Source organism: Nilaparvata lugens, unplaced genomic scaffold, assembly GCF_014356525.2.
Source record: "Nilaparvata lugens isolate BPH unplaced genomic scaffold, ASM1435652v1 scaffold5574, whole genome shotgun sequence".
In the NCBI taxonomy this organism is placed as follows: Eukaryota; Metazoa; Arthropoda; class Insecta; order Hemiptera; family Delphacidae; genus Nilaparvata; species Nilaparvata lugens.
Genome location: NW_024091385.1, coordinates 1,287 through 18,888, shown reverse-complemented (window position 1 = coordinate 18,888; position 17,602 = coordinate 1,287). Strand labels below are relative to the sequence as shown.

Below are 17,602 nucleotides of genomic sequence, written 5' to 3'. Positions count from 1 at the left end.
GGAAATTGTTCTATTAAGATCATCATCGGACTTAAATGTATTGAATCAGAGACAGAAAAATCGGTGAAAATTGATATTACAAAACTACCATGGAAAGTACACTATATACATGCTTCTGACACTGTTCGTCTGATCTGCTGAGTTTAACACATGGTGATATACCAATTAGCATCCATTCAGGTCATGGGAATTGCATGAATTTCCATAATGACCTGAAACTACCAATCTTCAATGGACAGTTAAGACCACTTCAAACATATTAAAACCTAGATTCATTATTCTTGGATTTGAAAAGAATAGGAAAAATGTAATAACTGCTAACAGGTCACATTTGATTTCTGTAATCTGAACAATGTTAATCTCTATTTAAATGCTCAATGATTCCCCTATGAAAATATTGCTGGTAATAAACATTTATTGTATCACATGTTCTCTGAATTCCAAAATGAATACTATCCTTATAACAGCAGTACATCAATTGAGTATAAAACATTTGATGAATATGCACCATTGGTTGTTATAGACTGTAGTAAGCAAAATGAACTATTGAAATCTGGAGCAATCAAATAAAGTTGACATTGGAAACAACAAATAATTTCTCAGAAAAAACCAGTGCCTACTGTTTAATCCTCTATGATAATGAGTTTGAATATACACCACTGAGTGGAACAGTAAAAAGAGTATTATAAATTTGAAAAAGTCTTCTATAAAATAACAAAAACTAGACAATATTCAAATCAAAAGTATTAATCTCCTACACTCTACAAATGTATCAATATTTTACCTTCAGTATCATCCCATTGATTTGTAGAATTGTTCTTGTCTTTCCATTGAATGATCTCCAACCATTTTCTTCAAATTCATTTTAAAAGCATTTCATATTATTATTTGATTTATCAGCTTCTTTCAAAGCACAAGATATTCAAATACTGACTGTGATGATATAGTGTCAAATTTGTGCTATCTATGTGAGCTTGGATTTTTCTAGTGCTGAGGTTTGTGTTGCTTAAGAAAGGGTCTCAACATAAAAATATCATTAGAGATTCTGTGTGCTTGTTGCTCAGTTCAGAAAAATTGAGTTAGATCCTTGACAAATGGATTTACTGAAAAAAATTATTCTTGGTTTCTAAGTATTCAAGAAATTGAATCTACTTTTCCATAGATCCTTATTTCTGTTCAATCTTGACAAATGAGATTACATTGGATTGGGCAAGGTTAGAACCAAGAATCAGCTTTGGGGCAGATTTGGGGCAGCTTTTCTCCAGCTTTGGGGCAGCTTTTCTCAGAAACTCTCACTTTACCCCTACTCAGCAATATGAGTTAACATACTACACAATACACACTCACAGCCTTCAGAATGGATTGGGGATTTTCAATGCTGATGAATAAAACTATGATATTTATAAACAATCTTTTATTACACCGAATATGAATAATCATCTCTATATTACAAAGAAACACCAAGAAAATAACTAACTACTCTAATAATTTGCCCTATTATCGCCCTACAAAAGGACTGTAGTGTGTAACTGGATATCTGTCACCTCCACGCTTCCGTCAGAGTTTGTTACTGAATAGTGGCATTCTTGTGCAACAAAATGATTGCAGCATGCCGTGCACATATTAGCATGGCCGCATGGACTGCACAGCCTAGTTACCTTGTACTCTAAGCACAAGACGCAGGCTGTGCAGCCCTCTCCAGCCAGCTCACTCTCTTCCACATGGGCCGCACCAACCTGAAATTGGCCATTTTTGTGTATTGGAATACGGGCTTAAGTACACTCAACAATAAATTTTTCATTTTTCGATCGAATTTGACTTATGATGCATGATTTTGGACCGCCTTGACGAGCCGAGAAGAATGAAGTGTAGTACGATGAAATCTGAACATTGTGTCGAAAGTTATAAGTGTTTGAAATTTTGATCCTTGAGGTGTCCTTAGAGCGTGCCTCTCCACTAGGAAATACTGAAATGAAGTGCATAAAACGGGTGATTCTCATAGAACATGATCTTATGAACTATGTCATTGTGCGAAATATCAATGTGAGGACAATGTAGTTGGTGATGATGGTTGAAGCTGAAAATTAGTTTTTTTTCACAATACAAGGAGCATTGTTGTCAGGTGTACCTGGAAATCTATTTGAGATAGAGCGCTCTTCCTGATCTCAGATTATAGAGCACAAAAATACGCCCAGAGGGATTTCGAACTATACATCTAAATGTTAAAAATCGGAAGTTATTGTTGATCGAAACTGAAATTCATCAAAATGATTTTTACTTCAAATTCCACTAATTTTTGAAAAATCATAACTCAGTACTCATTGAAGATAGAGAGTTCCGAATGATCTCATTTTATTCAGAATTTTTTAATCTAAAAAAAGGCGAGAGCGATTTTTTTTTCTGATTAGGCAGAAATAAATCGAGATATGGCAGAAATAACTGAAAACTGGAAAATGAGCCGAAATTACGAGGTTTTGTCAGCGATGAACATGCGATGAAATATGAACCTAAGCTGAACCTCATTATGAAGTTTGAACTATTGGTTCTTGAAAAATGTGATATAACTCTTAAAAAAAGCTATGAATGACTGGGAAAACAAGGCGTGATTTGAGGAAATCCATAGAGTAAGTGCATGAAATATATATTATGTCAGTTTACTCTCAAAAACTACGGCATTCAGTGCGAGCGAGGAGCTTGGGGTCGGGTTCGGTGACAAAAGCCAAGCTCCTTGCACGCTAGCGTCAACTAGTCTCCCCAACAGTAAATCCCCGACTGGTTCAGAGGGGATAGTTGTCGGGACCTTAGACGACAACTAAGCTCCTCGGTCGCTGACGACAACTAGTCTCCCCGTCAGTAAAGCTCCTCTCTCAGGAGCTTAGTTGACGCTGTCAGTAAATCCCCTCGAATGTGGTTTCAAAAGGAGCTTTACTGTCGGGGAGACTAGTTGTCGGGGAGACTAGTTGGCGCGTTCCACTTTGGCACCCTGACGTAGAGAGGGGGAAGTTTTCCTGACGGAAAACCTCCAGTTGTAAAACAACAGAGGTACCGAGCGGATCAAAACCCATACCGTATTGCAAAAAGTTATGTTAGTTTCCCGGCATTATTATATACGTGAGTGTCCTGTGGTTTGGGATTACGGTGGGAGTGTTAGCTGTGGGTGAGTGCCAAAATTTCTAGCTCCTTATAAAACATTTTCACCCGGCCGAGACCCTAATTAGTAAAATTCTTGTTGTAGTAAAATCTCTAGTTAGCAGAATCTTATTGGCAGGTAGTTTTTTTAGGAATAATATTTTGATAAAATGTACTGCATATTTCCTTCTTTTAATTTCAAGTAATTTACATAATAAATGAGAAATTCTTTAGGTAATACAATGTTGTTGTCTATCCAGTTCCCATGACTCCCTTGAAGTAGTAATAAGATATCTTCAACCCCCATCAAGGGCGGTTACAGAATGGTTTGTATATTTTTGGACTGAAAATTTTGTGGAAATCTAGAAGACCTCATTTTGGACTTTAAATGTTACCTAAATTTGGGAGAGAAAATAGTACAAGGTATTCTTAGTTTTTCTCTCCCAATCTGTGCTTCATTGTGAAAAAGAAAAAGAATATGAATATGAATAAAGGAAACGAATTCCCAAAAAAGGGTATAGAGGGAAGACCTGACCCTTCAGCTATGTTTAGGGAAGCAAAAAAAGGGCCCACGCACCTACCCCCTGTGCTAAAGGTGTGAGGCTGGTTGAAAGGTATCATTTTTTACTTTTTCGCATATAGTTTTCTCGAAAACTATACGTCCTACGAACATGATTATTGAATACAAAATTGATGATACTGTTTTTGGTGAGATATAATAATTTTTTCCATAATATAACACTAGAATATTGTCTAAAAATACCACGAATTTATTAGCCTAAAAAGTTACGAACATGTTTCAACACCATGGTGTCATTTGTTGTATGGTGCAATCAAGTAATTGGAAAAAGTCAACATGTCGTTACTAAACAGTTTTGGAAGGGGGTACTAAGATTCTTATTTTATATTTCTATTTAGTTGGAAAATATATGAAGGTTTTTTATTGATCAATGATGAATTAAAATTATGTTTATATTAATTAATTCATTGATTCAATGTGCAGTGATAATTTAATGTAATATTTAACTATAATTTGCTGTATTAATTCTTCTAAATTGAAAATTTCCAGCATATATATTTTTGGACGGAAATTGAACTGGAGCTTCTTACAGTAGAATCATAACCTACTTTTTGAACATAATTATCAACATTTGGGAATGGAATAGTTCTGGGCCAAGCCTGTTGTTCCTTCCCAATGACATTTATATAATTTGTGATTGTAATCACGAATAAATAACTATGAATTGAATTGATCAACATGTTTGTAACTTAATAAATTCGTGATTTTTTTCAGCCAAAATTCTAGTGTTCCATTACTAATTATTGAAGCTTGCAAATAGAAATTTCCTGCAACATTTATTTCTCAGCTTTTCCCATATCTTCAATAGTTTCCGAGATATCAGCACTTGAATGTGTGAAATTAAAGAAAAACTCGTTTGCCTCCTTATAACTTTTCAACGATTAATAAAAATAATCACCCATCCTCCTGAAGAACTTTGAATAAAGTATTAAATTTTCTCCAATTCGAGGTTCAATTCCGTTGTTTCACTCATTCAACTGCTCATTTTTGCAAAAATTGAAATCTCCAGGTTTGGTTGATATTCGGGCTATGGATAGGGGTTGACCTAACAAGTGTCGTGCTATAATAATAAGACGGTTCGCTACAATACAGGGTGAGTTATTCACTCAAACATAAAATCTTACCTCCACTCTGATAGCAGAAAAATCACTCATCTTCAAATGCTTATAAATCAATAATAGGAGTGAATTTCGCTCACCTCATTGGTTTGGTCTGAGCATATCCAAAATTCTGTTGATATTTCGTTGATGAAATATGCGTAAATGTTTCTATTGTCGTTGTCTACTGTCATTTTGGTTTTGAGCGACGTGAATCTTCCTGTCAAGTCTTTTTCACATCTTCAAACAAAATTTGGAAACATGTTACTTGGAAATACATAACAATTATAACAATCATTATTCAACGTTAAAAAACTTCAAGTATAATACCATTCTATTTATTATACTGAATTCAAATAAATTAATATATTCGAAATTTCCTTCACTATGAAAAAATATTTTATAGATATAGATTCATGTCATAGACAGGGTCCAATAATTGAAATTGGTTTGTTATCCTTGTCTGTGATTGAACAAGGCAAATGTAACCATGACCAATTAATGCAAAATCACAAATGATCACAATGATCACAAATTGACAATGTTATCACTTGTGCAAAATTAAAACATCTACTAACTCTAGTGCCAACTAAAACATTTAAAATGTCCCGTTGTCCTGCACCACTCATTGGTTTCATATGCAGTACCAAACTTTGAATAGGTACAGTAGCTTTGTGACTTTAGAATGGCACATAGAAAATCTGGTGTGGCGCACTCACACAACTTTCCTTGCCGTTATTAGAATTGATCACATGTCGCTAGTGTTCAAGCGCATCACAAGTCTACTTATGAGCAAAGATCTAAGCCAGCTGGTGACAGGAGAATAACGCTGGAGACATAGACTACGAGGTCTGATATCTCTTCATAGTGAATGATTTAATAGAATCAATAGTTGCCAACAGTTTGCAATTGGATAATCACATTTTCTCGAATTTCGAGCTTAATTTCAATTTTAGGTGACAATGTTTCTCAACATTAATTCTTCTCCACTCGAATTTTTTTTGTTTGAATTTTATCTGAAGTCTGATAATTGGGAATCTGAAATCAAACTTTGCATAGATGTAGTGGAGCTCCTGAAATTTTTACATATATAGGACTTGTGGCAATTGATAGAGCTTATCAATGATTATTCCAGATATGAATTTGATCAAAATCGTTGGAGCCGTTTTCGAGAAAATTGCGAAAAATCCTGTTTTTGACAACATTTTCGCAATTTTAGCCGCCATCTTGAATTGCATTTGATCGAAATTGTTCGTGTCGGATCTTATATTGTAAGGATCTTAAGTTCCAAATTTCAAGTCATTCCGTAATTGCACACAGACACACACACACACACACACACACACACACACACACACACACACACACACACACACACACACAAACACACACACCACCACACCACACACACCACCACACACACCACACACACACACACACACAACACACACACACACACACACACACACACACACACACACACACACACACACACACACAACACACACACCCACACACACCACACACACACCACACACACACACACACACACACACACCAACACACCACACACACAACCACACACACACACACACACACACAACACACACACACACACCACACCACACACCACACACACAACACCACACACCACACACACCCACACACACACCACACACACACCACACACACACACAACACACCACACACACAACACACACACACACACACACACACACACACACACACACACACACACACAACACACACACACACACACACACACACACACACACACACACACACACACACACACACACACACACACACCCACACACACACACACACACACACACACACACACACACCCACACACACACACACACCACACACACACACACACACACACACCACACACCATACAACCCAATACCCAAAAACCACTTTTTCGGACTCTGGGGACCTTGAAACTTATAGAAATGTAGAAATTGGGGTACCTTAATTTTTTCGGAAAGCAATACTTTCCTTACCTATGGTAATAGAACAGGGTATGTATGGTTCGAGGGGTAAATTCACTGCTTTGCAAAATCATCACAAACCTTAGATCCCTAGATGGAGGAAGCTCCCTACACACAGAAATTCTTCATGAATGAGAGAGTTGCATCATATCACCAACAAAGGAAAGAGCAAGTTGAACGATTGTCAGCTGATTTGTGCTGTGTGTTCTAAAGACGACTCCAAAAAGCTCCTTGTGTATCTTTTCGGATGCAACACGTTGCTTTTGAGAAGTAAAAACATGTAGCATCGGTTGCTTATTAAAAAGATACATTAAAGCTCCTTGTTTATCTTTTCAGATGCAACACGTTCCTTTTGAGAAGATACAAAAGAGCATCTGTTGCTTATGGGAAGATACATTTTCAAGAATGTTGGATGTTTTTGTTTGGGTAGTATTGTGTGCTAGTGGCCCTCCGCCGCTACAGGACCCGGACTGTACTGTATCACCTACGAGAGAAAAACACATCAAAGATCAGAGCAACTCTATTTTATATAATTTCATCGTACTCACCTCATGTCATTTCAGCATTTCCAAACGTTTTCGTCCATCTCGTGTCAATGGTAATGGTATCATATGCTTCGATACTTAGAGAATGAGGCAAATCATCAAAATATTGCATTGCTCCCATCAATTCACGATGAATGACTCTGAAAATAAAAAATGATTCTTTCATCAATATTTAGTCTCATTCATAGATAACGTGTGTGTGGTGTATGAGTGTATGTGCGTCTGCGTACACGACATCTCATCTCCCAATTAATGGAATGACTTGAAATTTGGACCTTAAAGTCCTTACACTATAAGGGTCCGACACGAACAATTTCGATCAAATACAATCAAAGACGGCGGCTAAAATGGCGAAAATGTTCTCAAAAACAGGGTTTTCTCGAAAACGGCTCCAATGATTTTGATTAAAGTTATACCTACAATAGTCATCGATAAGCTCTATCAACTGCAACAAGTCCCATATCTGTGATAATTTTAGGAGCTCCGCCCCTTCTATGCAAAGTTTGATTTTAGATTATCAATTATCAGGCTTCAGATACAGTTTAAACAAAAAATTCCAAGTGGATAATATGAGCATGAAATCTCTTCAATTAATGTTCAGTAACATTTTCAGTAAAAATTGAAAATAAGTTCGAAATTCGAGAAAATGTATTATTTCAATTACAAACTGTTGGCAACTGGTGATCTATTAAATCATTCATATGAAGAGATAGCAAACTTCTTGTGTCTCCAGCCTTATTGTCCTGTCACCAGCTGGCTTGGATCTTTGAATAGTAGACTTGAGATGCGCGGGAATACTAGCGTCAGGTGATAAATTTTCATAACGGCAAGGAAAATTGTGTGAGTGCGCCACACCAGATTTTTATTTTAAGAACATTATACCGAATGAAATAAAAACATATACAAATCAATTTGAAGTTGGAAAATATTTTATAGATGGTGGCTACTAAATTCTTTTTGAGTTTTTTTTATGTTTTTCTCGTCATATTGTATAAATAGCTTATCTACTTACTGTACTTCTTTAATCTGTAAAACAAGATTTATTTTAGTTGATAAGGAACAAGACTAACCCGAATGAAGGCAGTGGTCGGGTGGAGAGTCATATCCGGTACGCGGCGGCGCGGCGTGGCGCGTCTCCAGTGTGCTCCGAGTTTGATATTGTCACGACGGATGAATGGATAAGTCGGATAATGGCTGGGGCACACATAACCGCACCGAGCCCACGCCGACATACGGCGAGTGAGAAAACAAATGCTTTCAAACATGTAGGGACACATACTACCGCACCGCGTCAGCACCGTCACCGTGTTTGTTGCCCGAGCCGTGCCCGCGCCGTCACCGACTATAGTGAGGTCCACGTCATAATGGCAGTGAAGTGTGAAGAAAGATAGGAGCAAAGCGTTGCCAAGTCTATCCATTTTGCCACTGAGTGTATACAACTGTTACTCAATTCATCCCATCTAATAATAATTATAATTTCCTTGATGAAATAATCAATTTAATGTCAAATTAATCAAGAAAATATATTTTTTCATAATTTGATTCGAAAATGTCCTTTTATAACTGAGATCAGATTCTCATTTCTATACAAGCCTGAAATGGCGGCTAATTTGAAAAGCTGTGATACAACAATCTGCATTTCAAAAAAACACACATTAAGTTATTTGGTGGGTATTCTATTCCAATTACTTTTTAAAATAATAGAAAAATAGACATCCTATTTACAATAAGTGATAATTTCAATGGAAATAATTCTGAAATAACCTTTAAATATTATTTATACCGGTATGAGTAGGTCTAACCTATACGTGTAGGTATGTAGCGTGTAACTGAAGCATGGATGAAGAGTTTAGAATGGTTAGTTATCAACTTTTAAAATGTTATTTCAGATATTTTAATTTCTATTTCTCATACGGTAATGTCTGAAAATTATTTCATTGTTTAAAAAATACATTCTAAATCGATTATACGACTTGTGTACTCAAATATTTGATAAAATAAAAAAAAAAATCGCGGCTGGGAATTGTTTGTTTATTTCTGTACAGTCACTGTCAAAAGTAAAAAATAAATATTCTGGCAAACGGACAGATTGCAAAGCGAGAGAGAGATAGCGCTATCTGTTTTGTTGTATGATAGGAAACGACAGCTACAGTATTGTCAATCGTACACTGCATTATATAACGTGGACCTCACTATAGTTCAGTTTACTTTTTGACGGTGACGGTGCGGGCTCGTTTAACATAGAGAGTGGAAAACTTATATTGAAGAGATTCGGAATTCTCCAGTTTTGTACGATCAAAGTGATGAGGAATATGGTTGAACGGAAAAATAAGTCAAACCAAAAGTAAAATTAGAACTAAATAAGTGAAGCCAAAGATAAAATAGACATAATACAATAAATAATAGGATAAACAACCAAACTAATAAAAGAACGAACCCGTGACTGCGTCTTAAATTTTAAAATAAGAACTAATTACGGGTAGATGCAGAAGGCGGAAGATAACAAATTGATTGCTGATATATATTTCCGATACATGATGTTATTGTAATACACCGAAATATATACCAGCACTATGATTCTCAACTTCTGTGTCTACAGGTAATTAGTTTAAAAATGGAAAATCTAAATTAAAATCGGATGTAACAAGATTTGAATAGTGTTATATTATAAACAATAGTGAATAAACATAGAGAAATGAGACGACAGTAGCACTAGAGAACTGAGACACTGTTGCCGCTCGGCTGTCGCAGAGAGTAGCCTACGTGTGTTCTCCTATCACATCACCATCACCGTGTCGCGCGCGGGCTTAGCTCGGCCGGTTATATGTGTCCCGCCCGGGCTCGAGTAGGAAATTCAGTATATTTGTATTGAAACTTTTGGCAAATAAATTGTTTCAATTTCAATTAAATTAAATTAGGTAGAATGAGAGGGTGAAGCAGAAGTAGAAGGAGAAGGAGAATAAGAAGAAGGAAGTTAGAAGATGAAGAAAAAAAGAAAAGGAGGAAGTAGAAGACTTCAATTTGAATAAATTTATGAATAGATCAATAATTCACTTACGTGTCTGAGATGCTTTGATAGTTTTCAATTATTGGAGTACCACTTTTCATTCAGAACTTATTAGCTTCGGCGTTAATAGATGTAATCCGACTGGAATAATAATAATATAATATTATTTTATTGATTATGTCAATAAATTTTTCATCGGGTATTATGAATCATTAATGAAATAAAAATAATGTTAGAATGAAATCAAAATCTCCCAGTAGGGTGAAACAATAAAATTCATCCTTCCCCTCACATCACCCTTTTCCATAGCCTTTATAATTCGTACTCTCCATATAATTATGGAGTATTAATATACCGTAGTAGACGCTTGGTCCCGTCAACTACGAATTATATTATTGGTTCTCGAGAAATTAATCATGGTTAAAATTTAACCGGCTCTTATGCAACCAGGCCTATGTGTAGCCATATCTAAATTTGGGAGAGGAATAGCGCACGATTACAATCCGGGTCCTGTAGCTTTGCCTATTGGCGGAGGGCCACTAGCTCACAATACTACCCAAACAAAAACATACAACTTTTTAGATAATGTATCTTTCCATAAGCAAAATATACTCTTTTCTATCTTCTCGAAAGCAACGTGTTGCATCTGAATAAATACACAAGGAGCTTCAATGTCTCTTTTTAATAAGCAACAGATGCTCTTTTGTATCTTCTAAAAAGCAACGTGTTGCATCCGAAAGGATACACAAGGAGCTTTTTGGAATTACGTCATTTCAGCACAACACACCCTATCAGCTGACATTCGTTCAACATGCTATCTCCATTGTTGGTGATATGATGCAACTCTCTATTTCATGTAGAATCTCTTGTGTGTAGGGAGCTTCCTCCATATAGGGATCTAGAGTCCCTGATGTTTTTGCAAAGCCGTGAATATTACCCCGTGAACCATACCTTGCCTGTATGCAGGTTCAAATTCACGGAACCAAAGCTATATGGGACGCGTTCTGTACCTTATTTTTCAATGATGTACTCATTGTATGAATGGATGGAGAATAAAGATAAGAAATGTATAAAGAATTATTGAATGAAGAATGGTATACATACTGTAGTTGATAACTCGATAATTATTGACAATATCAAGGTATTTGGTCTCTCTCACTCTGACCACAGGTTGGCCATCTTCAACTTCCAACCAAACCTCGTCTCTTTGCAGATGCTCAACTGTCCCAATGTCATATTCAGGGTTCGTCTTCAGGGTATGGTCATAGACAACCCTTAGGAATTGTGTATTCTGGAACATGAATGGTTTATGACAGTTATCAGCGAGAATCATTGTAAATGATTAGGGGAATACTCAGTATAGAATAGCTCAGAAGAGAAAAAAGAGAAGCCTACATAACAGTAATTATAGCTAGTAGTTCTGCGAACAGTAGACCTCGCTCATGAATAGCCTACAACTTTTAAACTAATGAGAAGGGCCATCCTAACCTAACCTAACCTAACCTTACCTAAGAAAGCACAGTATATTGTGAAGATCTATCCATGACATCTATTATTTCTCCTTTGAAAGTGCTAAAGACATTGTTTCCAGGGACACCGGACTTATAAATGTCTCTCAAGGAGGTACCTTCATATCGTCCCCATATTTACAATATTACAAATTTTCTAACAATTAATTATAAGAAATCGCTCAGCTGACAGAAAAATGGAATATGCAGTACGCAATTTAGAATATGAATCGTTTCTCAGACGATAGTGAGACGGAAATGATTCTAAATAACATGAGTATGTTGGTGACAATGACAGGAGGTTGCTAATAATGTTTTTCATGAAAAGTGGATTCAATGTTATGGCGGCTTATTATGCCTAAGCAGAATGTTTATGCTCACAAGTCGGTTTCCGATCTCAATCTCATACTAAAACGAAAACAAGAGCCAACTAAGCTGTGATGTCTCCGGCCGGTTCGGTAGGTCTAGAAACTATTTATCAATGAAACAGGGAAATATCGTGTTGAAAAGGGAAGAAGAAATGGGTGCAATCAAGTGAGAATTTTTCTTCAATTAATAAATAATACAATATGATTTGGAGCTGCTCAGACGTTACAAGGTTCACCGCTGACAACTCTTGTCCTCTATCGATAGCATTCCAACGATATCATTTATTAAATACAGCACATTTTAGAGCGGCACAATTTATATTCAATTCATAAATTATTAAAACCGGAGGTCTTATCAAAAATCGCTACACATACACGTTTCTGCGCCTTGTTTCAAAGAGCTTGAATACCAAATTTCATCCAAATCGGACAATAACTGCTGTACAAACAAACAAACAGACAAAAGCCGATCGAGTCGAAACTAAGACCTCAGCTTCACTTCGGTCAAAAAACAGTGCAGAAGAGGAAGAAGGAGAAGAAGAAGAAGAAGCGAAAGGTGGCGTTTGACCCTTTGGCATAATGGTCGAATTAACTGATAGGCCGGATTAGGCGAGATGTTACACTGATAAATGATGTAAGGAAAATGCATGGAATTATTTTACCTCTTGTACCACACCTCTGATAGTGCATTTCCATATTTCTGCTGACAGATCTTTGAACACACTGTCATGAACAGCTTTAGTGCCAGAAGTTAGGATAGCTTTTCCGTTTTGCTGCGCATCAATTATTGTGAAAGCTGGCAGAATCTTATCAGAAGAGTAGCTTCCCGTCTGCAATACGTCACAACTGCAAACATTCAATGAACATGATGATTATTTTCTTCATTTGACAGCAACACTATATAAAGTAAAAATTGAAGTAATAAATAGGAATGTATATTTTCATCAAGCCAAGCAAGCACAAGATGAAGTCTAGTTTAGTTGATTTATTATATTTACAAGAAATTATCAATAACTAGCAGGTAACCCGTGCTCCGCGATGGTCTAATTGTGAACCTTACAAACTAAAAACTTGACCTACTGAGATCTTGAAGAATTTTAAATAGGCCTATAACCATCCTCGGTAAATAAGGAATGTATATGCAAAATGTCAAGTTAATGAGTTGAGTAGTTGAGACGTGATGATGCGTCATTCGTGAATTTCCTATCCCGTACGTGTATAAGCCAGTTGTTTCCCTGATTATAATCGCAATTTGGAGCAACGGGGAAACTGGACCGGCTGAATACCTCCTCATCCCCACACTCCCAAAGACGTTACCAATTCGTTGTCAATAATTATCTATTAATATTATAAAAATATTCATTAATTTTCGTCAATCAATCAATCATATTTATTCATTAAATGTACAAGTACATTGGATATTGTCACATACACATGTTGTCACATTAAACAGAGAAAATTGAAAGATCAAAACATCACACAAATACAGTCAATGTCGAAATAGCATAAAATTACTCCTGAACAAATTCCTGAAAGGAGTACAAAGACATTCCCACCAGATAGTCCGTCAGATGAGCTTTGAAACATATCTTATATTTTCTATAGACTTCAAATTACTAGGCAGCATGCTAGAGTATCTATCACACATATAAGTTGTCCTCTTTTCAAAGATTTCCAAGTTATGTCTTTGAACAATTCTTCCTGATCGAGTGTTATGACAATGTGATTTACTAAATCATTTATTTTTGTTCAAAATCAGTAGATTTTCTATAGTACATTATAACATCATTAATATATTGTCCATAAATTGTTAATATGCCTAGCTGGGGGAAAATGTGTTTAACAGAGTCATTCCTTTTGATTTCCATAATAATTCTTAGTGCTTCTTTTTGTTGAAGTATTTTATCGAGATTTTTCTTGGAAGTGCTGCCGTAGATACATAGACCGTGAGCTATGTTAGAATGTATCAATGCGTTGTAAATGGCTACTAAAGCGTTAAGACCGCACACATTGAACATTCGCCTAAGAGAATACAGCTAAGGGCCTGGAGATATTTTTTTAACCACATGACAGACGTGATTGTTCTATGACAGGTGTTCATCTATCACTGATCCCAGGAATTTTGTGGTATTCATTCGCCCTAAACTTTCACCTTGAAATTTCATATTTGGACATAAATCATTTCTGCTCTGGTTTGATGAGAACGGGACCACTACCCATTTTTTGGGATTCAGGAGAAGATTTCGGCTATTCAGTTAATTATTGATGGCTGCTAGACCATTGGCTGACGTTTGCTCCACCTCCTGTACTGACTTACCCAGAACAATAATATTTTCGCCACACTGCACGGAAAGCAGCTGTTTTCCAGTCCCTACGTAGATCTGAAAGACATTGTTTGCAGACGACTCTCGTCTGACTTCAGAACAGGTTTCTTTCCGGCCTAGGCTGGAAAGAGTACCCTTTCCAGCCGCTAACATGGAACTAAGAAAGGTGATCAAAAAACTTTTCATTATTTGTGTTCATTATATGTTGAAGTTTTTCGTAGGTTTTTTTACTTTTTGTGCTTTAAAGTTTTATAATTATCTACCTTTCCATGTATCCTCTAGTTTAAATTTAAGAATTTTTCTCAAGGAATTGAAATCTTGGTTGTTTTCACTAGAAGATGTTGAGTTTCTGTTTAGATAGTATAGTTACTTTTATATTGTATTTTTGATATTATCATATTGCAGTGAATGATACATTTATAAAGGGACAGTTTATCTCTAAGTACTCTTCAACATATTTTTTCTCTCTGTATTATAAACATTTATCAAGTTTTTATATAATTTTAGCTAGGCTCTAAGCTACTCTTTCTTTATTTTCAGTGTGATGGTGCCTCAACACGTTTTTTCAAATGAGGTTACCTAACCACTTTATATTATTGTTTTGTAATGTTTTGTGTATTATTTATTATTGTAAATTGTAAAGTGTGTCAATAAATGAAATGAAAAAATGAAAAAAAATTATTCAATAATTAAAACATTTATTATAATATCATCTTATTGTCATTTGAAAGAATAAAAAAGTATAAACTCAACCTCCCACATAATTGAACATCATCTTTTAGGTTATTTAGACAAATCAGAATAAAAAAATAAAAATACTTGGACAATTTCCTGATATTCATATTACCTCAGATTCGCTAGAGCTATCACCTTCCACTTCTGCTTTCGGAGGTGCTTAGTGAACAACTATTCTCATATATATTGTTTATTTTTGTGTGTGGCGAAAAATAGCGTTTGCACCACAGACAAAAATTTTTTTTCTGGCTCTCAATCTTTTCTAGTCCTCGGCCTACGGCCTCGGATTGGAAAACCGATTTCGAGCCAGGAATTTCTGCTCTAGGTGCGAAATATACTATAGCGTCATCCGCATATAGGCAAACAGTTGCCTGTTCATGGATAACCTTAGGAAAACCCTTAATGTGGCAGAGATATAATAAAGGGCCTAAATTGAACCTTGCGGAACGCCGTATTGAAGACTTTTGAGATCATATCTTATTTTATAGTTCACTGAGGGAGTCTCATCTATACTCTCTATTTCAACATATTGTTGTCTCCCCTTCAAGTAGGATGCAAACCACGATAGCTCTTTCCCCAGCACTCCCATGCCCTTGAGTGACTCCAGCAAAGAATCATGATTAACACTATCAAAAGCACGTGTGAGATCCATCACCTTATCGCCCTTATCTATCCCATTTATAAGTGAGCCAATGAAATCCACTCCCGCCGTGATTGTCGATTTATTTGACCGAGACCCATGCTGTTCTCTGTCCAGCATGTTGTTGGTTTCTGAATACCTCACAAGCTGATCATACACCACCCGTTCCAATATTGTTGAAAATACTGATGGTACTGAAATTGGTCTAAAGCACTCAGGATCTTTGGCATTGCCTTTTTTAAATATTGGAGTGACTCTGGCTATTTTTAGAGAATTAGGGAAGTGACCTGATATGAGAGAAGAATTTATTATATGAGGCAATTGCTCAATTATTGTTGGTAAAACATTTTTTATAACTGCCACTGCAATATCATCTGGCCCAGAAGAGAATTTTCTTTCAAATGTCATAATAACTTTTGTCAATTCATATGGCAAAACTTGTGTGAACTTGAATCTCAAAGGGAAATAGCTATTATTTTGAAATCATGATTATTAAACAGAGGTCTAGAGCAGTTTGGAATATTAGGAACTACAAGGTTTTCAACTGCCTTTGTGAAAAAATTATTGAAAACATTACAGATTTTGTAAGGATCTGTAACAAGATCTCCATCATCTATAATACTGGCAATATTGGAAAATGTAGATGTGTTTTAACCAATCTCAGCATTTATCATACTCGAAGTAACTTTTGTTTTATTACTGGCTTCTGTGATTCTATTATCAAAAAACCGCTGCTTATCCGCCTCAATAAGGTGTTTCAAAGCATTTTCCTTATTTTTAATTTGAACTTTTAAATTCTCTCCCATAGTATTTCTCAATTCTCTCTCAAGTTGAACTAGCTCATCTCTTCTTTTAACGACTTCTATAAATAATCAGCTGTGGACATAAACTCTTTGACAACGTTGCATTAATGTGTTCCAAATTCCAACAGACTATTTTCTTGCGGTCTTCTTGATTTTCTTGAATGATTGAATAAATGGAAATGAAATTAATAATAGTGGAATAATCAGTTCACAGGAGATAATTGTATGAAGACGAGGCGATGCATTCATTATTACAAGCTAGCAACTCATAATAATTTCCACATAATGGTGTAACAATTACAGCCTGTAGCTTGATAAATTTCAATTTAAAATTTGTGTTTCATATAATTGAAAGATGATGCATAGCATCTCACTTACTCAGCAATATCTTCAGCATTTCCAATGTGAGAAAAAACTCCAAGGTTGAATTTGATTGAATGCCTGCCGGGGCCGATGTTCTTGATTATAGTTTGGGAGTCAGCATCATTCGATCTCGTGCCCCTCACATTCAGGCCTTTCTTAGCTCCAGCGCCCATGGTATGAACCATTTCATCGCCTGACTTTTTCAGCAATGATGGTTCACTGTAGAAAATTAATAAACGCATAAATACTAATCAACCTATCATTTATTGATCATTACAAATATCGTAATGATATATACTATGATATATTAATATGATATATTACTATGATATATTACTATGATATATTATCACAATAATATAAATCACTAACAGGTAAGCCATGCTCCTCAAGGGTCTAATAATTAGAAACTTGACAAACTGAAAAGTTGACCTACTGAAATCTTGAAAAATCTTAAGTAGGCATATAACCATGCTCGTTAAATA

At 35.8% G+C, this 17,602-nt stretch overlaps 2 protein-coding genes across 2 annotated transcripts; both read right to left on the bottom strand.

Moving 5' to 3' along the window:
• Nucleotides 1-1,404: 1,404 nt before the first annotated feature.
• Nucleotides 1,405-7,508, bottom strand: LOC111058413. The gene is made up of 3 exons (XM_039444809.1): nt 7,373-7,508; nt 4,908-5,046; nt 1,405-1,736 (listed from the first exon to the last, which is right to left on the bottom strand). The coding sequence occupies exons 1-3, from the start codon at nt 7,375-7,377 to the stop codon at nt 1,506-1,508; spliced, it is 375 nt and encodes a 124-aa protein (XP_039300743.1). The 5' UTR covers nt 7,378-7,508; the 3' UTR covers nt 1,405-1,505.
• A 2,919-nt stretch (nt 7,509-10,427) lies between these two features.
• Nucleotides 10,428-17,355, bottom strand: LOC111054680. The gene is made up of 4 exons (XM_039444808.1): nt 17,133-17,355; nt 12,915-13,098; nt 11,481-11,667; nt 10,428-10,517 (listed from the first exon to the last, which is right to left on the bottom strand). The coding sequence occupies exons 1-4, from the start codon at nt 17,300-17,302 to the stop codon at nt 10,474-10,476; spliced, it is 585 nt and encodes a 194-aa protein (XP_039300742.1). The 5' UTR covers nt 17,303-17,355; the 3' UTR covers nt 10,428-10,473.
• Nucleotides 17,356-17,602: the final 247 nt, after the last annotated feature.

Coding starts and splice junctions, on each gene's coding strand:
- LOC111054680 (XM_039444808.1), bottom strand. CDS start 17,302: ATGGTTCATACCATGGGCGCTGGAGCTAAGAAAGGCCTGAATGTGAGG. Junction 13,099..17,132: donor AATGCTGAAGATATTGCTGA/GTAAGTGAGATG, acceptor GAATGTTTGCAG/TTGTGACGTATTGCAGACGG. Junction 10,518..11,480: donor TTATCGAGTTATCAACTACA/GTATGTATACCA, acceptor TTATTATTCCAG/TCGGATTACATCTATTAACG.
- LOC111058413 (XM_039444809.1), bottom strand. Junction 1,737..4,907: donor GCTCAGACCAAACCAATGAG/GTGAGCGAAATT, acceptor GGCCAATTTCAG/GTTGGTGCGGCCCATGTGGA.